Here is a 27558-nt window from a genome sequence, read left to right on the forward strand (position 1 = left end):
AAGCCATCACTACCCAATAATCTGACAGCAGGTTATAGAGCAGAAGAAAGGTGGTGGGTAAATCTGGGCATGCACAATGCAGCCCGCGTTAGGATCCTTCTTGCACAAGACAAGATGCTTTGTTTATAGTCAGCAACTCACCTCCAAAAACCGTCTTGAATCATATGTTGCAAGAAACAACAACGGTTTTCAGAGCAGAGGTCTTAAGCGATATTTAGGAAGAAAAAAATTTCCCAAAACACATAATGTCTTCAGAAGTGCAGTTCTAGGCACAACAAACACAAATTTCAAGATGTCATAAGGGGTAGTTTGGCCTGTTAGAGGCTCCCGAATCACTTCATTCCACACTGGGGCCTTTCACTTATTCAGTCCAACCAGAAGGTTCACTGAGGTTGGTCTGGTTCTCATTAGGGTTGTTGTAAGTGTTCAGTTAGTTAGTTTTGGGCAAATGGGGGGATTACACTTCTTCACTCTCTTGCTTATATATGTGCAATCACTTACTGTTAAGCTTTCTACCTATTAACATGCTAACTTTAAAAACAATGTGCAATTCTGGACTATGACTTTCATCACTAATCTCTAACAATAGATACACTGGTGAACTCATTTTGCTAACATTTAATTTATGATTTTGGCCTTGATACTCAGAGAAGATTGGTCTGGAATTTCATCCTCCCTAAATTTCTAGTGCGATTCTGGTACTGATGTTATGTTCTGTATGTGAAGAGAGTTATGCAATGTATCTCATTCTTCTCTCTCTAGGACTATTTCCATGAGCTTGCAATATCTGTTTCTGGGTATTTTGCATAATGTACCAGAGAACTACAAGCCCTGAGAAGACTTTTCATTATTGCTCCTACTGATGACAATTATACAATCTTTAACTTCTATATTCTTTTTTCCATTTTCATGTAGTTTAGAAGCAAAAGGCAAGGGAGAAAAGGAAAGGATATACCCATTGGAATGCAGAGTTCCAGAAAATAGCAAAGAGAGGTAAGAAAGCATTCCTAAGTGAACAGTGCAAAGAAAAAGAGGAAAACAATAGAATGGGGAAGACTAGAGATCTCTTCAAGAAAATTAGAGAAATCAAGGGAACATTTCATGCAAAAATGGGCACAATAAAGGACAGAAATGGAATGGACCTAACAGAAGCAGAAGATATTAAGAAGTGGCAGGAATACACAGAACTGTACAAAAAAAGGTCTTAATGACCTGGACAACCCAATAGTGTGATCACTCACCTAGAGCCAGATATCTTGGAGTGTGAAGTCAAGTGGGCCTTAAGAAGCATTACTACTAATAAAGCTAGTAGAGGTGATGGAATTCCAGCTGAGCTATTTCAAATCCCAAAAGATGATGCTGTGAAAGTGCTGCACTCAATATGCTAGCAAATTTGGAAAACTCAGCCAAGGCCACAGGACTGGGAAAGGTCAGTTTTCATTCCAATCCCAAAGAAGGGCAATGCCAAAGAAAGTTCAAACTGCCACACATTTGCACTCATTTCAAATGCTAGCAAGGTAATGCTCAAAATCCTTCAAGCTAGGCTCCAACAGTACATGAACTGAGAACTTCCAGATGTACAAGCTGGATTTATAAAAGGCAGAGGAACCAGAGATCAAACTGCCAACATCCGTTGGATCATAGGAAATCCAAGGGAATTCCAAAAAAGTTCTACTGCTTCACTGACTATGCTAAAGTCTTTGACTGTGTGGATTGCAACAAACTGTGGAAAACTCTTAAAAAGATGGGAACACCAGACCACCTTGCCCGCCTTTTGCGAAACCTGTAGGCAGGTCAAGAAGCAACAGTTAGAATAAGACAAGGAAGAGTGTACTGGTCCAAATTGGAAAAGGAGTATATCAAGGCTGTATACTGTCACCCTGCTTATTTAACTTCTATGCAGAGTACACCATGTGAAATGCCGGGCTGGAGGAAGCTCCAGCTGGAATCAAGATCACAGGGAGAAATATCAATACCTTCAGATATGCAGATGACTACACCCTAAAGGCAGAAAGTGAAGAGCAACACAAGAGCTTCTTGATGAAGGTGAAAGAGGAGAGTGAAAAAGCTGGGTTAAAACTCAACATTTAAAAAATTAAGATCATGGCATCCGGTCCCATTAGTTCATGGCAAATAGATGGGGAAACAATGGATACAGTGACAGACTTTACTTTCTTGGGCTCCAAAATCACTGCAGACAGTGACTGCAGCCATGAAATTTTTTAAAAGATGTTTGCTCCTTGGAAGAAAAGCTATGACAAACGTAGACAGCATATCAGCATATTTAAAAGCAGACATCACTTTGCCAACAAAGTTCAATCTAGTCACAGCTATGGTTTTTCCAGCAGTCATTTATGGATGTGAGAGTTGTACCATAAAGAAGGCTGAGCACCAAACAATTGATGCTTTTGAACTGTGGTGCTGGAGAAGACTCTTAAGAGTCCCTTGGTAGCAAGGAGATTAAACCAGTCAATCCTAAAAGAACTCAACTCTGAATATTCATTGGACGGACTGATGCTGAAACTGAAGCTCCAATACTTTGGCAACCGACGTGAAGTACTGACTCACTGGAAAACACCCTGATGCTGGGAAACATTGAGGGCAGGAGGAGAAGGGGTCGACAGACGATGAGATGGGTGGATGACTCAATGGCCATCAATTGGAGCAAACTCCAAGAGATAGTACAAGACAGGGAAGCCTGGGGTACTGCAGTCCATGGGGTCTCAAGGAGTCAGACATGACTGAACAACAACTATTTAGCCACATTTCCCAACTTTCCTATGATATTTCTTAGAACACACTCTAACATTCTCAAAGACAAAAAACATTCCAGAAAGATGCACGTTGAGATCTGGGATATCTGTACACATCCACAAATCATCCCACGTTATTAGTACAGTCAAAACCTGTTAGGTGTCAGCACCTAGAAGCCAAGGTAGGATGGCAGCCCAACTCCATTCAGCATGAAGACTTCCTGCCAGAAGAAGAATAATCTGGTTTCTTAGAATGTCCTGTGTTCCAGGCACAAGGCAGAGACTCTTTCACCATCAGGAAAACACAATGAAATAAAGACTGCTTTGCCAGTCAGAGGCCAGTAGGACAGCAACTCCTCATTAGCAAAGCCTAGTGACATGGCAGAAGTGACTTTTTCCTTTCAATTCCTAAATTCACCAGCAGCACACCAAGGGGAATACAACCTGTACATCCAACCTGTTTGAAGACAAAGGCAAAAATCATACTTTGCAATCTAAGATCACCCTAAATGGTACACGTGATGCTCTACCAATCATCCTTAAGGACCTGAAACATAACATGGGCCTATTCTGGCTACCTACAGACAACCAGAGCAGGAACAGGAAGGAAGGGCATCCCAGAAGCCTCAAATTTCACCATCCAAACTTCATTCCGAAGAGAATTCCAAGTAGGACTGTGTGGTCAATATGTCTCCTAAACTGGGATCCATCAAATTCAAACACTTCTGGCCAACCGAGACCAGCAAGAGGTACTGGGTGAAGGCCTATGGTAGCTCTCAGGAAAGAGATGATGGGAGGAAGGTCAGTTATTCCCAGGCCTACCTTGGCCCCCAAGCATCAGGAGAGGCGGGGTCTCCACACCAGGAACAACAGGCAGATTGTGAGCAGGTGCTGAGACAGTGTGACTGAGCCTCACTGCCTGAAAACACATGGACCAAAAAGCCCCTCTTCTCTCCATGGACACCCGCCCCACGCATGCTCCCCCAGCCAAAATGGGTACCAAGGTGGGACACGGAAGACTGGAAGGCATGAAGAGATGAAGGTCACCGGCAAGGGCATGCATAGTCTGGCAAGGCTGGAAGCGGGTCTCCTCATCACCTGCACGCAGGCTAGCTCAGCGTCCTCCTCCAGGACTGACCTGTGACGTCCAGGCGGAAGGAGACCTTCTGGCCCCCGGCCTCGCAGCTGTACTCCCCTGCGTCCGCCTTGCCCGCCTGCTGCACCACCAGCCGCCGCCCGCGGCCCGTGGCCTCCACATGCACTTTTGAGCTCGAACTCAGCTTCTTCCCGTCCTTGTACCACGTCACCTCTGTCTGGGCCTGGGCCACCTCGCAGCTCAGCGTGGCACTCGCCCCCGCCACGGCCTGCACTTCACTGCGTGCCGGCTGCTCCTTGGCGAACACCACCGAGGGCTCTGGGGACAGAGGGATACACAGGGTCAGAGACACCATCTCAGTCAGGAGGGCAGCCCTGCACAAAGACGACCTGGACAGGGGCTTGGGGCAGTAGAGCTGGAGACTTCTCAAGACTCTGCACCAGCCCTGTGCTCTGCGGCGGTCCCCTGCCTTTCTCAGCAAGTGACACAATTTATGCATTCTCCCTCAGGTCCCTGCGAGCAGGTCCATGGCGCAGGACAAATGGAACAGACTTGCCCCCTGCTCATGACAACTGCCAGATCTCGAGGCAAATGTCCCCATCCTTCCTCAGTGGTGTCCTAGTCTTCTCCGTACTGTTTAACAGCAGGGAAGTTTTCATCTGTGGTCTGTGGAGATGCCTGAGGCTCAGTGCCCTAGTCCACTCTTAGCATCGCCAGCTGACGGCAATCTGGGGGAGTGCTCGCACCTCCCTGCGGCTTTCTTCATCAGTGTCTGAGGAACGAAGAATCCGAGCGCCTTTCCCCTTAGGACTGGGCTCACCGTTACTGTTTTCTTCTTCCTGGTGACACTAGTCAAATCTTTTGCCCACTTATCAACAGTAGGCTCAGACTTTTCTTGCAACTCTGGCCACTCTCCAAACATTTAGAGAATGATAAACACGGAGGTTTGAAGGATATTCCCAACTGTGTGACTGCATTTTCACTCTCAGGTCCAGGCCTCTGATAAACCAAACTCTCTCCTTCCAATAGTCTCACAAGGCCCATCTCTGCCCTGTGAGTTTAGAGCATTTGCATTCAATTTAAGAAATATTTCCTTATCTTGAGTTTTTAAAGAAACCACTTTCTCATCTGAGGTCTTTTATACCCTGAGGTTTCTAACCCAACATGAGTTGACTTTTGTGTGTGGTGTGAATTGCTAGGACATTCTAAGTTTTCCACATGGTTCACTGGTTCAGCAACTATTTTTGACTAGAACATCCTTCCTCGACTTCTCAAACAGACAACACAATAACAAACAGAAGATAAAGAGGATCTGTGGGGATGGTGGGTGCAGGAATCCTTTTATGCAAGAACTGTTTCTGAGCTCACTATTCTGTTCCTCTGACGTGATAACTATCCTGCACTGGGACCCCACTATCTTGAAAAAGCTGTAGCCTTACAATAATTCCTGACTTCAGGTCCCAGTAAACGCTCCCACTGTGTTTCCTTCAAGAAAACAACATATTGCCTGTACCTTGCCTTTGATCTGCCTGTTATTCCTCCATCTACCACCCAAAAAAGAAATTGGGTTTCGATTTTGATTGTTAATAAACATCTTTGATTTTTCCCTCAAATTTCTATCCACATACTGCAAACTCTAACTATATTTCAAGAATCTTGAATAATGTCCCCCACACAGCCTCTGAGTAACTTTTATCAGTTCTGGAATTAGAAACATGATACAATTTTGCCAGTCTAACTCTTCACACAAATTTCATTTTGCAAGCATTCCTTGCCAGGACTTAGATGTAGAAATAATTTCTGCATATTAATTTTTTTTACACACTAATCTTACTCAAGAATCGGATGCAATCTAACCATTTATCTCCGGGATTGTCTGAGTTGATCATTCCATCATCAGCAAATTCCACCTTTAGTTTTCCAGTGATTTTATTCTCCTCTTTACTGAACTCAGAGGTTAGAGTTGGCCTGAGTGCTGTTCCTCATGTCAAAGATCTCCTTGTACTCCTTAAGTGGGATGCTGTTGTTGGGGTTGTTCTTGTTTTTGCAGGAGTGTGATACCATTAAAAAGAACTCTTTAATATAGTTGGCTAAGAATTTTATGGCACAAACTGATGCTCAATCTTATCAAACATTTTGGGCCAATGTATGACCTTCAAGTTCAGTCAACTATTTGATTCTGTACTCATGGAGACGATCACATCTTTCTGCATTCAATCCCATGTCAAGCTTTCTACCTATCAACGATGCCAACGTTGACACAACGTGCAATCCTGAAGTACGACTTCCACCACTCATCTCTACCCGTGGATACACTGCTGAATTCTTTCTATTAACCTTTAATATGTGATTTTGACCTTGACACTTGCAGTAGATTTTCTGGAATTTCATCTCCCTGCCTTTCTAGTGCGATTTTGGTATTGATGGTATATTCTGGACATGAAGGAGTTATGGAGGATATCTCATTCTTCTCTCTCTAGGACCATCTCCATAAACATGGAATAACAATTTTCCAAATATTTTCCATACCTCACTACAAAACTACAGGGCCGAGAAGATTTTTCATTATTGGTCCTACTGATTCACAAGTCACACACTAAATTTACTCTGTCTTCATGTGTCTGATTATCTCACAATCTCCTAGGATTTAGCCATATATCATAATTTTTCAAAGGTTTTACCATAAAATACTTTCTAATGTGCTCCCAAAAAAACACACTCTAAGAGATGCACGGTGGGATCTGGAGTATATATACACCCACATATCCTGCTACACTGGCATGGTCTCAAACCCTCACATGCTGGCACCTAGGAGTCAAGGTGGCATGGTAGCCACCCCTATTCAGCATGAAGACTCTCTTCCCAGAAAAAGCATAACCTGATTCCTTAGACTGCCTGACATTTCAGCCACGAGAAAGAGACACTCGATGACCATGAGGAAAATGCAAGGAAATAAAGGCTGCTTTGCCAGTCAGAGGCTGCTAGGACAGTAACTGCTTATTAGCAACACCTACTGATGTGGCAGAAGAGATTTTTTCCTTTCCATTTCTAAATTCATCAACCAATGCCAAGGGGAATACTGACCTGCAACATACAAACTTGTTCGAAGACAAACGCAAAATCATATTTGATCTAAGAAGATCACCCTAAATAGCACAGGTGACTATCAATCATCCTTTCTTCCCTCCCTTTGTAAGGCGTGTGTGCATGCTAAGCCGCTTCACTGGTGTCTAACTCTCTGTGACCCTTTGGACTGTAGCGCATCAGGCTCCTCTGTCCATGGGATTCTCCAGGCAAGAATACTGGAGTGAGCTGCCATGTCCTCCTCTGGGGGATCTTCCCAACCCAGGGATCAAACCCGTGTCTCCTGTGACTCCTACAGTGCAAGCAGATTCTTCACTGCTGAGCCACCAGGGAAGCCCCACTTTGTAAGGACCTGACAGCAAAACATGGTTTTTTTTTTCTTGCAATGTACAGGCTATAAAGCTTCTATATCCTGAGAAAGGAAGGAGTGGCATCCAAGAAACCTCGAATTCAATCATCCGAAGCTCACTCCTGCAAGAATTCCAAGTAGGATTGTGTGACCAGTATTTCCCCTAACCTGGAATCCATCAAATTGAAACACCCAAGAACTTGCATGAGGTACCAGATGAGGGCATGTGCTAACTCTCAGGAAAGACAGATGATGGGAGGAAAGTCACATATTCCCAAGTCTACCTCAGCCCCCAAGCATCAGGGAGAGTCAGGGTCCCGACACCAAGAACACAAGGAAGGTTCTGGGCAGGTAGTAAGACAGTGTGACTGAGTCTCACTGCCTCCAATGAGGCGGACAAAAATGGGCCTTCTTCACTGAAGGTGCATCCTCCCCATCCACCCTTCCTTAGGGCCAAGATGATATGAAGATGAGACATGGAGATGCGGAGAAATAAAGCTACAGGTGAGTACACACATCTGTTGAGACCAAAAGCCAATCCCTTCATCCTCTGCACACAGCCTAGCTCAGCGTCCTCCTGCAGGACTGACCTGTGACGTCCAGGCGGAAGGAGACCTTCTGGCCCCCGGCCTCGCAGCTGTACTCCCCGGCGTCCGCCTTGCCCGCCTGCTGCACCACCAGCCGCCGCCCGCGGCCCGTGGCCTCCACACGCACTTTTGAGCTCGAACTCAGCTTCTTCCCGTCCTTGTACCACGTCACCTCCGTCTGGGCCTGGGCCACCTCGCAGCTCAGCGTGGCACTCGCCCCCGCCACGGCCTGCACTTCACTGCGTGCCGGCTGCTCCTTGGCAAACACCACCGAGGGCTCTGGGGATAGAGGGGGATACATGGGGTCAGAGACACCAACTCAGTCAGGACGGCAGCCCCAGACAAAGAAGACCTGGATGGGGAGGTGGGAGGGGGCTGGGCAGGAGGATGGTGGAGCTGGAGACTTCTCAGGCTCTGCACCAGCCCTGTGCTCTGCAGAGGTCCCCGGCCTTTCTCAGCAACAAGTCACACAGTTTGTGCATTCTCGTCTGAGTCCACGTGAGCTGGGCCAGGTGGCAGGGTGGCCACTGGGAAAGACTTCTCCCGTGCTCACGGCATCTGCAGGGTCACGAGGCAATGTCCCCGACACTTGCTAGACGGTGCCCTAGTCTTCTCCATGTGGTTATGCAGGAACTTTTCACCTAAAGTCCATGGAGATGGCTGAGGCTCAGTGCCCTTGTGACTGTTAACTGCTGTCGGCTGGCGGCCATCTGGGAGGAGCGCTCCCACCCCTCTCCATGGCTTTCTTTGTCATTGAGCAATAAAGAAGCTGAGCACCTTTCCTCTTAGCACTGGGTTCACCATTCCTATTTTCTTCTTCATGGTGACACAACTCAAATCTTTTGCCCATCTACAAATAGTAGGCTCTTTTTTCAATTCAATTTTGGCCACTCTTTATACATTTATATACCAGGGAATGACACATACTTAGGATTTAAGGATATTTCCAACTGCATGACTGGCTTTTTCACTCTCAGATCCAGTTCTTTGGTATATCAAAGATTTTCCTTCCAATAGTTTCACAATGTCCATTTCAGCCCTTTCAGGCATAGATCATTTGTGTTCCATTTAAGAAATTTCTCCTTATGTTGTCTTTAAAGAAACCACATTATCATCTGAGGGTTTTTTGGGGTTTTGCCTTTTACCCTGAGTTTTCTAACCCACGCTGGGCTGACTTTTGTGTGTGGTGTGAACAGCTAGCACAATTTAATTTTTCCGTAGGGTTCAGTGGTCCAACTCCATTTATTAGACAACATCCTTCCTTGAGTTCTCAATAGACAACACAGTAACAGTGGAAAGGTGTAGGGGGACAGGGGATGGGTGGTGCGGGAAGCCATTTATGCAAGCAACTGCTTCTGAGCTCACCATTCGGCTCCCCTGATGTGGAAACTATCACTGCACCGGGATCCCCTTGTCTCGAAAACTACAGCTTTAGGATCATTCCTGGTACATGAGTACCGGTCAGGCTGGTCCCCCACGGAACAGGGATCACGCGCCCACACGTGTGGCCTTGCAGCCGTGTGCAGAGCTGGTGCGCCTGCGTGTGTGTCTGCTTCTGCAGCCAAGAGTGTCCTGAGCTGGAGCCTGCTTTTGTAGATACTCTGTGGTTTCAGAGGGCTTCCCAGGTGGCGTTAGTGGTAAAAAGTCCACCTGCCAACTCAGGAGACATAAGAAATATGGGTTTGATCCCTGGGTTGGGAAGATCCGCTGGAGGAGGAAAGGGCAACCCACTCCAGTATTCTTGCCTGGAGAATCCCATGGACAGAGAAGCCTGCCTGGTAAGCTATAGTCCACAAGGTTGCAAAGAGTCTGACACTACTGAAGCGACTTAGCCTAACACAGGTCCCAGTAAATGTCCCCACCATGCTTTTCTTCAAGAAAACAGTGTATTGGCTGTACCTTGCCTTTGAAATCGGACTACTATTCTTCTATTAGACCACCCCAAAAAGAAAATTCCATTTTGATTGTTAATAAACATCTTTGACTTTTTTTCTCAGATTACTCCATCTAATGCAACCTCCCACTGTCTCTCAAGAATCTTGAATATAATTTGCCCATGCACAGCCTCTTGGTGACTTTGATCACACCTGGAATTAGAAACATGATAATTGTGCTAGTCAAACTCTTAACACAAATTTCATTCTTCAAGCATTCCTAACCAGGACTTAGATGTAGGAATTATTGTTGATTTACTTGTTGATTTTTTTTCCTCAAAAATCATTCACAGTCTAATAATTTATCTTCAGATTTTCTGAGTTGATAATCACATCATCAGCAAATTTCACCTCTAGTTTTTCAAAACCATCTGCTGGTGATTTTATTCTCCTCTTTGCTTGACTCATGGGTTGCAGTGGCCTCCATGTATTCAGTCAGTTCAGTCACTCAGTCATGTCTAACCCTTTGCGACCCCATGAACTGCAGCACGCCAGGCCTCCCTGTCCATCACCAACTCCTGGAGTCCACCCAAACCATGTCCATCAAGTCGGTGATGCCATCTAACATCTCATCCTGTCATCCCCTTCTCCTCCTGCCCTCAACCTTTCCCAGCATCAGAGTCTTTTCAAATGAGTCAGCTCTTCGCATCAGGTGGCCAAAGTATTGGAGTTTCAGCTTTAGCATCCGTCCTTCCAATGAACACCCAGGACTGATCTCCTTTAGGATGGACTGGTTGAATCTCCTTGCAGTCCAAGGAACTCTCAAGAGTCTTCTCCAACACCACAGTTCAAAAGCATCAATTCTTCAGCAGTCAGCTTTCTTCACAGTCCAACTCTCACATCCATACATGACCACTGGAAAAACCATTGCCTTGACTAGACAGACCTTTGTTGACAAAGTAATGTCTCTGCTTTTCAATATGCTGTCTAGATTGGTCATAACTTTCCTTCCAAGGAGTAAGCGTCTTTTAATTTTATGGCTGCAGTCACCATCTGCAGTGATTTTGGAGCCCAGAAAAATAAAGTCAGCCACTGTTTCCACTGTTTCCCCATATATTTGCCATGAAGTGATGGGACCAGACGCCATGATTTTAGTTTTCTGAATGTTGAGCTTTAAGCCAACTTTTTCACTCTCCTCTTTCACTTTCATCAAGAGGCTCTTTATTTCCTCTTCATTTTCTGCCATAAGGGTGGTGTCATCTGCATATCTGAGGTTATTGATATTTCTCCCGGCAATCTTGATTCCAGCTTGTGCTTCCTCCAGCCCAGCGTTTCTCATGATGTACTCTGCATAGAAGTTAAATAAGTAGGGTGACAATATACAGCCTTGACGTACTCCTTTTCCTATTTGGAACCAGTCTGTTATCCCTCACTTAAAGATTTGCAGGTACACCTTAAGCGGGATGATGTTATCACTGTTGTTCTTTTCGCAGGAATTTTGCTATGTTAAAAGAAAAAATATCTTATATAGTTTCCCAAGTATTTTATGGCAGGGACAGATGCTTGATGTTATCAAATATTTTGTCTTGATGTATGATGTTTGAATTTAATTAACCATTTGATTCTGTACTCATGGAGATAATCACATTTGGGATCTTCATAGAACAAGGATCAAACCCTTGTCCCTGGCACTGGCATTCTGGACCACCAGGGAAGTCCTTGCACTCTATTTCTTAATATCCAGCTTTCTACTTTCTATCTATTAACATATCCAATGTTAAGCTCATTGTGCAACCCTAGAATATGACTTTTATCATGGATCCCTACTCTTGGATACATTGATTAATTCATTTTGGTAACAATTATTATGATTTTTTATTTTGGCCTTGATATTCGCAGTAGAGTGGCCTGAAGTTTGATTCTCCCTGCCATTTCTAGGTCATTTTGGTATCGATGCTATGTTTTGTATATGAAGAAAGTTACAGAGTCTATCTCCTTTTTCTCTCTCTAGGATCATCTCCACAAGCACAGAGTAACAGTTTTCCAGGACATTTTGCACAGTGTACCAGAGAACTGGTTTCCCTGGTGGTTGGGCAATAAAGAATCTGCCTTCAATGCAGGAGATGCAAGTTTGATCCCTGGGCCAGGAAGATCCCCTAGAGAAGGAAATGGCAACCCACTGTAGTATTCTTACCTGGGAAATCCCATGGACAGAGAAGCGGGGCAGACTACAGTCCACAGGGTCACCAAAGAGTTAGACGTGACTTGCCAATAAACAAAAACAATCAGAGAACTACAGGGCCGAGAAGACTTTCATCATTGGTCCTACTGATTGGCAAGTCTTACAGCACGTTGACTTCTCTCTTCTTGTGTTCATAGAGCTTACAATGATTTAGCCACATTTCACAAGGTTTTAAAAGTTTTACTTTCAAGTACTCTCTAATGTGCTCCAAAAAACACATTCTATAAAGATGAACTGTGGGATCTGAGGTGTCTCTTCACACCCACAAATCATTCTAGATCGGCACAGTCGCCAATCACGTGTCAGCACCCAGGAGTCAATGTGACACGGCAGCCCATGCCTCTTTGGCACGAGACTCTCTTCCTGGAAGAAGAATAAGCTGATTTCTAAGACTGCCCTGTCTTAGAAAGACAGAGACACTCACTGACCATCAGGAAACTACAAGGAAATAAGCAGCGCTTTGCAGTCAGAGGTCGCTAGGACAGCAACTCCTCCTTAGGAAAGACTACTGACGTGGCAGAAGTGAGCGTGTTCCTTTCTGTTCCTAACTCCCTCAGCAGAGCACAAAAAGGAGCAATGACGGGAAAATCCAACCTGTTTGAAGACAGAGGCAAAAGCATCTTTTATCTAAGATCAGCCTAAATAGCACAGATGACTCTCTACCAACCAGCCTTTTTTCTTCTCTTTGAATATGTGACAACAAACATGGGCATATTTCCTGCCACCTCTAGGCAACTGGAGCTTCTATATCCAGGAAAAGGAAGAAAAGGCCTCCCAGAAACCTCACATTTCATCATCCAAAGTTCACCACTAAGAGAATTTCAAGTAGGATTGTGTGGCCAATATTTCTCATGATCAGGGATCCACCAAACTGAAACACCTCTTGACAACTGAGAACTGGCATGAGGGGCAATACGAGGGAATGTGCTGGGTGTTGAGGACAGACTTATGATGGGAGGAGAGTCACGTATCTCCAGGTCTACCTCAGCCCCCAACCCCAAAGAGACCCAGGGTCTCAACACCAGGAATAACCAGCAGGTTCTGGGCAGGTGCTAAGCCAGTGTGATTGAGCCTCACGGCCAGGAAAAGATGTGGACAGAAACAGCCCCTCTTCGCTGCAAGCACACCTTCCCCAATCACCCTCCCGCAGGGACTAAGATGGGACATGAAAGACAGGGAGGCTTGAAGAGATGAAGGACACAGGCAAAGGCACACAAGTTTGGGGAGGCAGATAGCCGGCCTCTGATCGCCTGCGTGGCCTAGCTCAGCATCCTCCTCAAGGACTGACCTGTGACGTCCAGGCGGAAGGAGACCTTCTGGCCCCCGGCCTCGCAGCTGTACTCCCCGGCGTCCGCCTTGCCCGCCTGCTGCACCACCAGCTGCCTGGTGCAGCCCTTGGCTTCCACACGCACTTTCGAGCTCGAACTCAGCTTCTTGCCGTCCTTGTACCATGTCACCTCCGTCTGGGCCTGGGCCACCTCGCAGTTCAGCGTGGCACTCGCCCCCACCACGGCCTGCACTTCACTGCGTGCCGGCTGCTCCTTGGCGAACACCACCGAGGGCTCTGGGCACAGAGGGGGATACACAGGATCAGAGACCGCATCTCAGTCAGGACGGCAGCCCTGCGCAAAGACAACCTGGATGGGGAGGTGGTGGGGGGGCAGTCAGGAAAGGGGATGGTGGAGCTGGAGACTTCTCAGGCTCTGCACCAGCCCTGTGCCCTGCAGAGGTTCCCCTGCCTTTCTCAGCAACAGGGACACAATTTATGCATTCTCGCATGGGTCCTTGGGAGTACACCTTGGGGTGGGCGGTCACTGGAACAGATTTGTCCCCTGCTCATGACATCTGCAAGGTCTCAAGGCAACTGTTCCCCAACATTCCCAGATGGTGCCCCCGTCTTCTCCACACTACTATGCAGGAAGTTTTCACCTGCAGTCCACAGAGATGGCTGAGGCTCGGCGCCCTTGCCTACTCTCAGTATTGTCAGCTGGTGGCAATCTGCAGGAGTGCTCGCACCTCCCCGTGGCTATCTTTGTCACTGCCTGAGGAATGAAGAAGCGGAGCACCTTCCCCTTAGGACTGGGCTTGCCATTACTGTTTTTTCCTCATTGATGACAGTACTCAATCAAATCCCTTGCCCACTTACCAACAGGTTCTGTCTTCTCTCAATTCACATCTGGCCACTCTTTGTCAATTTAAATACCAGAGAAAGACACATAGGTAGGATTTAAGGACATTCTCAATTGTGTGACTGACATTTTCACTCTGATCCAGGTCTGCAATAGTTTTTCCTCCAATAGTGTCACAACAGCCACTTTGTCCCGCTTAAAGCATAGAGCATATGTGTTCTATTTAAGAAATCTTTTTACCTTAAGTCTTGAAGAAACCACATTAGCATCTGTGGATTTTGGGATTTTATCTTTGACACTGAGGTGTCTAACCCGCCTCAAGCTGACTTATGAGTGCGGTGTGAACTGCGAGTACGAGTTAATTTTTCTGTATGGTGCAGTGGTCCACCCACCGTTTTTTGAGGACAACATCCTTCCCCTAGTTCTCAATAGACAACACAGAAACAAACGGAAGATGCGGAGGGTCGGCAGGAATGGGTGATGCAAGATTCCACTTCTGCAAGAACCGTTTCTGAGTTCACCATTCTGTTCTTTGGATGTGGTAACCACCCCAGCACTGGGATCCCCTTATCTTGAAAACTGTAGCCTTGTAATAATTTTTGACATTGGGTAACAGTAAATGCTCCTACCATGCTCTTTATGAAAATGACGTCCTGGCTGTATCTTGCCTTTGCGATCTGCCTGTCATTCTTCCATCACACCACTCAAAAACCAAATTTTCTCCCATTTTGATTGTTAATAAACATCTTTTGATTTTTTCCCTGTGGGATTTCTATCCATCTCTTGCAACCTTTAACTGTCTCTCAAGAATCCAGAATAATTCCCCACGCACAGTCTTTTGGCAACATTGATCAGACCTGGAGTTAGAGACATGATACAACTGACCTAGTCTAACTCTTTCACACAAATTTCGTTTTCTGAGCACACCTTGCCGGGACTTAGACATAGAAATGTGTTTTTCCGTGTTAATTTTTTACACACTGATCCTATGCAAGAATCATATGCATTCTAATAGTTTATCTTTAGGATGGTCCGAGTTGATCATCCTATTATCAGCAAATCCACCTTTAGTTTTTTGAAACCGTGTCCAGCGGAATAGCAGTTTCCAGATATTTTGTACAGTGTACCAGAGAACTACCGGGCTGAGAAGATTTTCATCAGTAGGCCTGCTGATTCACATGTCATATCTCTGATTTTCTTTATCTTCCTGTATCTGATTTTCATAGAGATTACTAAGATTTAGCCACATTTCACTATTTTTAAATGGTTTTACCTTAGAATACTCACTAACATGCTCCAAACACCACATTTAACAAAGTTGCGTGGTGGGATCTGGGGAACACACACACCCACAAACCAGCCTGCCCTGGCATGATCACAGAATGTCAGAGGTTGGCACCTGGTGGTTGATGTGGGGTGGCAGAGGAGCAGGTGGATGTGGAGTGCATCTTCCTCCACAGATACATCAGAAATGCACCAACAGACACAGAAGTGCATGCGGAACACCAGCTGAGAGCAGGCACGAGTGCCTGACCACCGGGAAAGAATACATGGAACACACAAAACTCAGTAGGAGGAAGGAACTAGGGAAAAACAGGAGCATTAGAAGGAGTGGACCTGCCCTCAGCGGGTGGGAGAACTGAAGCGGGGTCCGATCCCCACATCGGAGCAACTGTCTGAGCCAGAGGAGAAACATTTGAGGCTAAGAGTGAAACAGCTGATCTGTGACAGCCTAAATGGAATGAGAATCAGACAGTCCCTGCTGCAGCCATACAGACCCTGGACAGGGACACGCGTCTCCTGGAAGGCGCAGCAGCTGGGAACTGGAGAGCAGGGCTTGTGGCGCAATCCCAGGTCGAGGGCAGCTGTGGACTGCAGAGAGAGACGGACCGAGGGCATGTGAGGGAGGAGACTGTGGGAAATGCCTGTGGAGGAAAGCCGGGCAGCCACGGAAGCAAGGTGACACTACTGAGTCATGCATAGGGGGTGGAGTCATCACCACAACCTCTCTCCCCCCACACGCAAGCACTGGCAGCTGAACAATAGAGAGGCTGGCCCATCAAACGCCTGACGCACCAAGTTACAGAGTAGGACCCCACCGAGGGTGCCCCTTTATGTGCCTGATGTACCCATCTAGAGGAGGACCCCGAATGGGCATAGCAGTGCAGAAAGACTAGACAAAGAGGTCTTTTGATTGCCAGCTGCTGCTGCTGCTGCTGCGTCGCTTCAGTCGTGTCCCACTCTGTGCGACCCCATAGATGGCAGCCCACCAGGCTCCCCCGTCTCTGGGATTCTCCAGGCAAGAACACTGGAGTGGGTTGCCATTTGGGGCTAGAAAAACACCGATAGGGCCATAACTCCTATGGCCAACACAGTCCATGTCCCTGTGCATTTGGCGCTGCCAGGGTCCTCAGGACCCAAGCAGCTGCGCCACCTTCACGCTCAACCCCACTGGGGCAGAACTGCCACAGGCAAAAAAAAAAAAAAAGGCTTGCATCTATGCACACAGAGTGCTTCAGTCCTGTCCAGTTCTGCAACCCTGTGGACTGTGGCCTGGCAGGCTTCTCTGTCACAGGGGTTCTCCAGGCAAGAAAGCTGGAGTGGGCTGCCAGACCCTTCTCAGTTCAGTTCAGTTGCTGAGTTGTGTTCAACTCTTTGTGACCCCATGGACTGCAGCACGCCAGACTTCCCTGTCTATCAACAACTGCTAGAATTTGCTCAAACTCATGTCCATCAAGTCGGTGATGATATCCAACTGTCTCCTCTGTCGTCCCCTTCTCCTCCTGCCTTTAATCTTTCCCAGCATCAGGGCCTTTTCCAGTGAGTCACGACTTTGGATCAGGTGGCCAAAGTACTGGAGCTTCAGTTTCAGCATCAGTCCTTCCAATGAATATTCAGGGCTGATTTCCTTTAGGACTGACTGGTTGGATCTCCTTGCTGTCCAAGGGACTCTCAAGAGTCTTCTCCAACACCACAGTTCAAAAGCATCAATTCTTTATGGTCCAACGCTCACATCCATACATGACTACTGGAAAAACCATAGCCTTGACCAAATGGACCTTTGTCAGCAAAGTAATGTCTCTGCTTTTTAATATGCTGTCTAGGTTTGTCACAGCTTTTCTTCCAAGGAGCAAGTGTCTTAATTTCATGACTGCAGGCACCATCTGCAGTGGTTTTTGAACCCAAGAAAATAAAGTCTGTCACTGTTTTCATTGTTTCCCCATCTATTTGCCATGAAGTGATTGGACCAGATGCCATGATCTTAATTTTTTGAATGTTTAATTTCAAGCCAGCTTTTTCACTCTCCTCTTTCACTTTCATCAAGAGGCTCTTCAGTTCCTCTTTGCTTTCTGCCATAAGGATGGTGTCATCTGCATATCTGAGGTTATTGATATTTCTCCTGGCAATCTTGATTCCAGCTTGTGCTTCATCCAGCCAGGCATTTCGCATGATGTACTCTGCATATAAGTTAAATAAGCAGGATGACAGTATATAGCCTTGAGGTACTCTTTTTCCTGTTTGGAACCAGTCTGTTGTTCCATGTCCAGTTCTAACTGTTGCTTCTTGACCTGCATGCAGATTTCTCAGGAGGCAGGTCAGGTGGTCTGGTATTCCCATCTCTTTCAGAATGTTCCACAGTTTGTTGTGATCCACACAGTCAAAGGCTTTGGTGTAGTCAACAAAGCAGAAGTAGATGTTTTTCTGGAATTCTCTTACTTTTTTATGATCCAACGGATGTTGGCAATTTGATCTCTGGTTCCTCTGCCTTTTCTAAATCCAGCTTGAACATCTGGAAGTTCAGTGTTCACATACTGTTGAAGATTTCTTCAAAAGAATTTTGAGTATTACTTTGCTAGCGTGTTAGATGAGTGCAATTGTGTTGTAGTTTGAACATTCTTTGCCATTGCCTTTCTTGGGATTGAAATGAAAACTGACCGTTTCCAGTCGTGTGGCCATTGCTGTTTTCCAAATTTGTTGGCATATTGAGTGCAGCACTTTCACAGCATCATCTTTTAGGATTTGAAATAGCTCAGTTGGAATTCCATCACCTCCACTAGCTTTGTTCGTAGTGCTGCTTCCTAAGGCCCACTTGACTTCACACTCCAGGGTGTCTGGCTCTAGGTGAGTGATCACACCATCGTGGTTATCTTGGTCATGAAGATCTTTTTTGTACAGGTCCTCTGTGTGCTCCTGCCACCTCTTCCTAATATCTTCTGCTTCTGTTAGGTCCCTACCACTTCTGTCCTTTATTGTGCCCATCTTCGCATGAAATGTTCCCTTGGTATCTCTAATTTTCTTGAAGGGATCTCCAGTCTTTCCCATTCTTTGTTTTCCCGTATTTCTTTGCACTGATCACTGAGGAAGGCTTTCTTATCTCTCCTTGCTTTTCTTTGGAACTTTTCTTCAGGTGGGTATATCTTTCCTTTTCTCCTTTGCCTTTGGCTTTTCTTCTCTTTTCTTTGGATTTTTTTAAATTACTTATTTTAATTGGAGGCTAATTACTTTACAATATTGTAGTGGTTTTTTCTCAGCTATTTGTAAGGCCTCCTTAGACAACCATTTTGGCTTTTTGCATTTATTTTTCTTCTAGAGCACTATATCCTTTTAGAGCACTATATTTCCTGCTGCCCTAGCCACCAACTCCCCTGAATACCTGGTACTGTCAGATTCCCTGCGACCCAAGCAGCTGCACCACTTCCACTCCTGGCCCTCACTGGGGCAAACCCAAGCCCTCCAGGGCAGCCTCAAGAGCAAACCCCAGTGAACGACCCACATGCAGAGGTGGAAATAAAGCCACAGCTGAAACCCAGGGGCAGTGTGGCTAAAGAAGAAGACCCAAAACCTTCCCACCAGCTGTACAAGCTGCAGATTAAATCCACATGATCAACTAGGCAGACTCTGTCTCTATGGAATATATATAAAAGGACACTGAGAGCTCCCACAAAAGAAAACCCACTAGTTCTGACAGCTGTGGACATTGGAGGTAAGAACATACAGGAGTAGGACCAGATTAGAGTCTGAGCTGCCCCCACAGCAGGTCCAGAGACCAGCCTCGTATTAGAGAGCATCCTCGGGAGGCAATGTGGACTGTGACTCACAGTGAGGGAAAGAATGCTGGCAGCAGGGCCTCAAGAAAAACATTTATTATTCTTATATTTTGACTTGCTCTATAGTTGCTTCTGGATTTTTTTTTTCTCTTATTTTCCCTACCTCCCCCACCTTGCTGTAGTTGTCCATTTTATTAGCACTATGAAATCTATTTAAGCTTATGAGATTTTCTTTTTCAACCACCCTTTTTATTTCTGTTATAAACTGCCTTTTGCAGAACTTTGGCCTTTTGCGGTTCTGCAGTTTTCTTTTTTTTTCTCTTCAATTTCAATTTTTAAATTTTTTTAAACTTATGATTTTTTCTACATTTATTTGTTTGCTTTTCCTCCTGTTCTTTCCCCCTTGCAGTTAATCTTTAATATATATAAATCTGTATCTACCGCTATTTAACTTTGCATTTCTATTCTTTCTTTCTTTTCTTTTTCTCACCATATTTGTTATGTTTGTTTTCATTGCTTTATCCCCCAGTTGTACCTTGCTTTAGTTCTGTTTTCCGGTTTGTGCTTCAGTTCGTTTTGTTCTCAGCTGGTGGGTATCATTTTTGGTTTCCTCTGTTCACTGGGCCAGTCTGCTGTGCTCTATTTTTGTTGGACTGTTTTGATTTTGCTCATGGGTGTTTATGTATGTGTGTATTGTCCATTATTTTAATTATTATTTGCCTGATTTTGTAATTGCCATTTGTCTGGGGTTCATCTTTGTTTTCTCCTTTTGGGGTATTTGTTTTAATCCCATTTAATGCCATAACCACCCACCTGTAGAATCTCAGTTCCTGGCCAGAGATCAAGCCCCAAGCCTTTGGAGTGGGAGTGCTGACTCCGAGAGGCTAGACTGCCAGAGAACTAGCCCTAGGGAGTATCCAGTAGCGAGAACTCCCACAAAGGCAACCACTTGTATACAAGACCCGACATCACCCAACCACCAGTAGCACCCTGTGCGGGGTGCCTCACCCCAACAACAAACAAGACAAAAATACAAACCAATCGTCAGCAGACAGGATTACCACCTTACTCAGTCCTGCCCATCAGAGGAAGGAAAAAAAAAAAACTCACTGCCTCCCACCAAATGCAAGCACGAGTCACACTCTACACAAAGCTGACACAAACCACTGGACCAACCTTAAGAGGGCAGAAACCAAAAGAAACAAAGAGTTCAACCCTGAAGCCTGGAAAAAGGAGACCTCAAACGTAGTAAGTTTAAAACAATAATAAAAAGACAGAAGTAGTGCACAAATGAAGGAACAAACCAGAAACACACAAGTCCAAATAAATGAAGAGGAAATAAGCAAACTACCTGAAAAAGAATTCAGAATATTGATCATAAAGATAATACAAAACCTTGAAAATAAAATGGAGCAAATGCAAGAATCAGTTAACAAAGACCTAGAGGAATTAAAGAATAAACGTACAGACACAAACAACACAATTCTTGAAATTAGAAATACTCTAGAAGGAATCAATAGCAGAATATCTGAAACAGAAGAATGGATCAGTGAGCTGGAACATAAAATGGTGGAAATAACTGCTGAAGAGCAGAATAAAGTAAAAAGAATGAAAAGAACTGAGGACAGTCTCAGAGATCTCTGGGACAATGTTAAATGCATCAAAATTTGAATTATAGGGATCCCAGAAGAAGAAGAGAAAAAGAAAGAGTATGAGAAAAATTTTTAAGAGATTATAGTTGAAAATTTCCGCAACATTGAAAAGGAAATAGTCAATCAAGTCCAAGAGGTACAAAGACTCCCATACAGGATAAACCCAGAGAGAAACATGCCAGGACACATACTAATCAAAGACTAAACACAAAGGAAGAATATTAAAAGCAGCAAGGGAAAAGCAACAAGTAACATACAAGGGAAACCCCATACGTTTAAGAGTTGATCTTTCAGCAGAAACTCTGCAGGCCAAAAGGGAATGGCAGGATATATTTAAAGTACTAAAAGGGAAAAATCTACAACCAAGATTATTCTGCCTGGCAAGAATTTCATTCAAAATTGATGGAGAAATCAAAAGCTTTACAGACAAGCAAAAGTTAAGAGAATTCAGCACCACTAAATCAGCTTTACAAGAAATGTTAAAGGGACTTAAATAGTCAGGAAACACAAAATAAGAAAAAGATCTGCAGAAACAAACCACAAATAATTAAGAAAATGGAAATAGGAACACATATATCAATAATTACTTTAAATGTAAATGGATTAAATGGTCCAACTAAAAGACACAGACTGGCTGAATGGATACAAAATCAAGAACCAAACATATGCTGTCTATAAGAAACCCACTTCACATCTAAAGACATATAGACTGAAAGTGAGAGGATGGAAAAATATATTCCATGCAAATGGGAAGCAAAAGAAAGCTGGAATAGCAATCTTCATATCAGACAAAATAGACCTTGAAATAAAGAATATTACAAGAGATAAGGAAGCATGCTACATTATGATCAAGTGATCAATCCAAGAGGAAGATATAACAATGATAAATATCTATGCTCCAGGAACACCTCAATACACAAGACAAACACTAACAGACATAAAAGAAGAAACTGACAGTAACACAATAATAGCAGGAGACTCTAACACCCCCACTTACACCAACGGACAGATCATCAAAACAGAAAATTAATAAGGAAACACAATACATTAGATGCGATGGATCTCACTGATGTCTTCAGGACAGTCCATCCAAATTCAGAAGAATACACCTTCTTCTCAAGTGTCCATGGAACATTCTCCAGGACAGACCACATCTTGGGTCACAAATCAAACCTCAGGAATTTAAGAAAATTGAAATCATATCAAGCATCTTTTCTGAGCACAACTCTATGAGACTAGATATCAATTATAAGAAAAAGACTGCAAAAAACACAAACACATGGAGATTAAACAATATGCTTCTAAATAATGAACAGGTTACGGAAGAAATCAAAAGGGAAATCAAAAAATTCCTAGAAATAAATAACAATGAAAACATGACAACTCAAAACCTAAGGCATGTAGCAAAAGCAGTTCTAAGAGGGAAGTTTATAGCAAGACAATCCTACCTCAAGAAACAAGAAAAACTTTGAATAGACAACCTAAAACAACTGGGAAAAGAAGAACAAAAAAACTCCCAAATTAGCAGGAGGAAAGAAATCACAAAGATCAGAGCAGAAATAAATGAAAAAGAAATGAAAGGAACAATAGTAAAAATTAATAACACTAAAAGCTCATTCTTTGAGGAGATAAACAAAATTGATAAACCCTTCACCAGACTCATCAAGAAAAAAGAGAGAAGAGACAAATCAACAAAATTAGAAATGAAAAAGGAGAGGTTCCAACAATGCAGAAATACAAAGGATTATGAGACTGTTATGAGCAACTTTATGGCAATAAAATGGATAAACTGGAAGAAATGGACAGATTCTTAGAAAAGTTGTCTTTCAAGACTGAACCAGGAAGAAATAGAAATAACGAACAACCCAATTACAAGCACTGAAATCAAAACGGTAATCAAAAATCTCCCAAAAAACAAAGCCCAGGACCAGATGGCTTCACAGGTGAATTCTAATCAAACACATAGAGAAGAACTAATACCTATTCTTCTAAAACTCTTTCAAAAAACTGCAGAGGAAGGAACACTTCCAAACTCATTCTATGAGGCCACCATCACCCTGATACCAAAACCAGACAAAGAAAATACAGGCCAATATCACTGATGAAAATAGATTTAAAAATCCTCAACAAATTCTAGCAAACAAAATTCAACAACACATTAAAAAGCTCATAACCATGATCAAGCTGGGTTTATTCCAGGGATGCAAGGATTCTTCAGTACACACAAATCAATGTGATACACCATATTAACAAACTGAAAGATAAAAACCACATGAAAATCTCAATAGATGCAGAAAAAGCCTTTGACAAAATTCAGCACCCATTTATGGTTAGAACTCTTCAAAAAAAGGGCATAGAAGGAACCTACCTCACCACAGTAAAGGCCATATATGATAAGCCTACAGCAAACATTATTTTCAAAGGTGAAAAACTAAAAGCATCCCCCTAAGATCAGGAACAAGGCAAGGGTGTCCACTTTCACCCCTATTACTCAACATAGTTCTGGAAGTCCTAGCTATAAAATCAGAGAAGAAAAAGAAATAAAAGGAATTCAAATCAGAAAAAAAGAAGTAAATCTGTCACTGTTTGCAGATGACATGATACTACACATAGAAAACTCTAAAGATACTATCAGAAAATTACTAAAGCCAATCAGTGAATTTAGCAAAGTCGTAGGATACAAACTCAATATACAGAAATCACGTGCATTCATATATACTAACAATTAAAAATCAGAAAGAGAAATTAAGGAATCAATCCCATTCACCATTGCAACAAAAATTATAAAATATCTAGGAATAAACCTACCTAAGGCGACAAAAGAACTATATAGAGAAAATCATAAGACACTGATGAAAGAAATCAAAGACAACATAAACAGATGGGGAGACAGTCCATGTTCCTGGATAGAAAGAATCAGTATTGTGAAAATGACTATACTACCAAATGCAATCTACAGATTCAATGGGATCCCTGTCATACCAATGGCATTTTTTCACAGAACTAGAACAAAATATTTCACAATTCATATGGAAACACAAAAGACCCCAAACAGCCAAAACAGTCTTGAGAAAGATGAATGGAGCTGGAGGAATCAACCTTCCTGACTTCAGATTATACTACAAAGCTACAGTCATCAAGACAGTACGGTACTGGCACAAAAACAGAAATATAGACCAATGGAAGAAGAAAGCCCATAAATAAACCCATGCACCTACGGGTACCTTATTTTTGACAAAGGAGGCAACAATATACAATGGTACAAATGTAGCAGTTCTTTCAGTAAGTAGTGCTGGGAAACCGGACAGTTACGTGTAAAAGAATGAAATTAGAACACTTTCTAACACCATACACAAAAATAAACTCAAAATGGATTAAAGACCTAAATGCAATATCAGAAACTATAAAACTCTTAGAGGAAAGCATAGGCAGAACACTCGATGACATAAATCAAAGCAAGATCTTCTATGACCCACCTCCTGGAGTAATGGAAATAAAAACAAAAGTAAACAAGTGTGACCGTGTTAAACTTAAAAGCTCTTGCACAGCAAAGGAAATTATAAGCAAGGAGAAAAGACATCCCTCAGAATAGGAGAAAATAACAGCAAATGAAACAACTGACAAAGGGTTAATTTCCAAAATATACAAGCAGCTCATACAACTCAATGCCAGAAAAACAACCAACCCAATCAAAAAGTGGGGAAAAGACCTAAACAGACATTTCTCCAAAGGAGACATACAGATGGCTAACAAACACATGAAAAGATGCTCAACATCGCTCATTCTTAGAGAAATCAAATAAAAACTACAGTAAGATATCACCTCACACCAATCAGAATGGCCATCATCAAAAAGTCTACAAACAATAAATGCTGGAGAAGGTGTGGAGAAAAGGGAATGCTCTTGCACTGTTGGTGGGAATGTAAATTGATATAGCCACTATGGAGGATGGTAATAGAGAGTCCTTAAAAAAACTAGGAATAAAAAAAATCACCATATGACCCAGCAATCTTAGGCATATACCCTGAGAAAACCAAAACTGAAAAAGACACATATACTCCAGTGTTCATTGCAGCACCATTTACAATTGCTAGAACATGGAAGCAACCTAGATGTCCATTGACAGATGAATGGATAAAGAAGTTGTGGTACATACACACAATGGAATACTACTCAGCCATAGAAAGAAACGCATTTGAGTCAGTTCTAATGAGGTGAATGAACCTAGAGCCTACTATAGAGTAAAGTAAGTCAGAAAGAGAAAGATAAATATTGTACACTAATGTATATATATGGAATCTAGAAAGATGGTGCTGATGAACCTATTTGCAGGGTAACAATGGAGACACAGACAGAAAACAGACTTATGGGCACAGGGAGAGGGGAGGAGAGTGTGAGATGTATGGAGAGAGTAACACGGAAACTTACATCACCATATGTAAAATACATAGCCAACGGGAATTTTCTGTGTCTCAGGGAACTCAAACAGGGGCTCTGTATCAACCTAGAGGGGTGGGATGGGGCGGGAGATAGGAGGGAGGTTCAGGAGGGAGGCGACACATGTATACCTATGGCTGATTCATGTTGATGTCTGACAGAAAACAATGAAACTCTATAAAGCAATTATCTTTCCATTAAAAATTAACATTTTTTTTAAAAAGGAAAAAAAAATGTGGGATGGCAGGCCATCTCTATATTAGCAGGGAGACCCTCTTCCCAGAAGAGTAACCTGATTTTTTAGACTGTCCTGTCTAAAGGGACAGGGAGAGGCTCTTCCTGACCACTGCGAAAATGCAACAGAGTAAGGACTGCTTTGCCAGTCAGAGGCTGCTAGGGCACTAACTCCTCGTTAGCGATGCCAACTGACGTGGCAGCTGTGACTTTTTCCTTTCCATTTCTAAATTCATCTATGTAACACCGACAGGAATACTGACATGGAACAGAGTCTGCTGGGAGACAAAGGCAACATCATCTTTGATCTAAGAAGATCACCCATCGTAGCACAAGCGACTTCTATCAATCATCCCCCATTTCTTCCCTTTGCAAGGAAGGGACACTAAAACATGTCTATTTTTTTTCTTATCTATGGCCAACTGGAGCTTCTACACCCAGGAAAAGGAAGGAAGGGGCTCCCAGAAACCTCAAATTTCATAATTCAAAGTTCACTTCTGGGAGAAGGCCAACGAGGATTGTGTGGCCAATCTTTCCCCGATCCAAGATCCTTCAAACTGAAACCCCACTGCTCAACCGGGCCCAGCATGCGGGGCTGGATGAGGGCATGTGCTAGTTCTCAGAAAAGACAGATGATGGGAGGAAAGTAAGTCATCTCCAGGCCTACCTCAGCCCCCAGGCATCAGGGAAAGGCAGGGTCCCAACAGCAGGAACACGAGAAAGGTTCCAGGCAGGTGCTAAGACACTGCGATTGAGCCTCACTGCCTGGAAACAGGTGGACAGAGACAATCCCTCCTCTCTGCAAGTGCACCCTCCCTTTACATGCTTCCCCAGCCAAAATGGGGACCACGCTGGGACACGAAAGACAGGGAGGATTGAAGAGATGGAGGGTCCAGGCAAGGGCACACAAGTCTGGTGAGGCTGGAAGCGAGTCCCCTCATCACCTGCACAGAGGCTAGCTCAGCGTCCTCCTCCAGGACTGACCTGTGACGTCCAGGCGGAAGGAGACCTTCTGGCCCCCGGCCTCGCAGCTGTACTCCCCGGCGTCCGCCTTGCCCGCCTGCTGCACCACCAGCTGCCGGGTGCGGCCCTTGGCCTCCACACGCACTTTCGAGCTGGAACTCAGCTTCTTGCCGTCCTTGTACCACGTCACCTCCGTCTGGGCCTGGGCCACCTCACAGCTCAGCATGGCACTTGCCCCCGCCATGGCCTGCACTTCACTGTGTGCCGGCTGCTCCTTGGCGAACACCACCGAGGGCTCTGGGGACAGAGGGGGATACACAGGGTCAGAGACCCCATCTCAGTCAGGACAGCTGCTGCTGCTGCTGCTAAATCGCTTCAGTTGTGTCCAACTCTGTGTAACCCCGTAGATGGCAGCGTACCAGGCTTCTCCGTCCTTGGGATTCTCCAGGCAAGAATGCTGGAGTGGGTTGCCATTTCCTTCTCCCATGCATGAAAGTGAAAAGTGAAAGTGAAGTCTCTCAGTCGTGTCTGACTCTTCATGACACCATGGACTGCAGCCTACCAGGCTCCTCCATCCATGGGACTTTCCAGGCAAGAGTACTGGAGTGGGGTGCCATTGCCTTCTCCAGTCAGGACGGCAGCCCCGGGCAAAGAAGACCTGGATGGGGAGGTAGGAGGGGGCTAGGCAGGAGGATGGTGGAGCTGGAGACTTCTCAGGCTCTGCACCAGCCCTGTGCCCTGCAGAGGTCTCCCTGCCTTTCTCAGCAAGTGACACAATTCACACCTTCTTCCACAGGTCCCTGAGAGCAGGTCCCGGGTGGGAGGTCCTGACAATGGACTTGTTCTCTGCTCATGACATCTGCAAGTCTCAAGGCTACGACTCCCCAACCTTTCTAGATGGTGCCCCAGTCCTCTCCATACGATTATGCGGGAACTTTTCACCCACAGTCCGTGGAGATGGCTGAGGCTCGCACCCTTGCCTACTCTTAGTACTGTCAGCAGGTGGCAATCTGGAGGGTGCTCGCACCTCCCTGTGGCTCTCTCTGTCACTGTCTGAGGAATGAAGAAGCGGAGCACCTTCCCCTTAGGACTGGGCTTGCCATTACTGTT

At 44.5% G+C, this 27558-nt stretch overlaps 1 protein-coding gene across 1 annotated transcript in view; it reads right to left on the bottom strand.

Annotated features, from left to right (window-relative positions):
* OBSCN (obscurin, cytoskeletal calmodulin and titin-interacting RhoGEF) overlaps nt 1-27558 on the bottom strand; it is a 234361-nt gene that overhangs the window by 135924 nt on the left and 70879 nt on the right. The window contains 4 exon segments of the mRNA XM_059888870.1: nt 3892-4167; nt 7873-8148; nt 13274-13549; nt 26470-26745. Coding sequence (XP_059744853.1) covers nt 3892-4167; nt 7873-8148; nt 13274-13549; nt 26470-26745 — 1104 coding nt within the window.

Source organism: Bos taurus, chromosome 7, assembly GCF_002263795.3.
Source record: "Bos taurus isolate L1 Dominette 01449 registration number 42190680 breed Hereford chromosome 7, ARS-UCD2.0, whole genome shotgun sequence".
Taxonomy (NCBI): Eukaryota; Metazoa; Chordata; class Mammalia; order Artiodactyla; family Bovidae; genus Bos; species Bos taurus.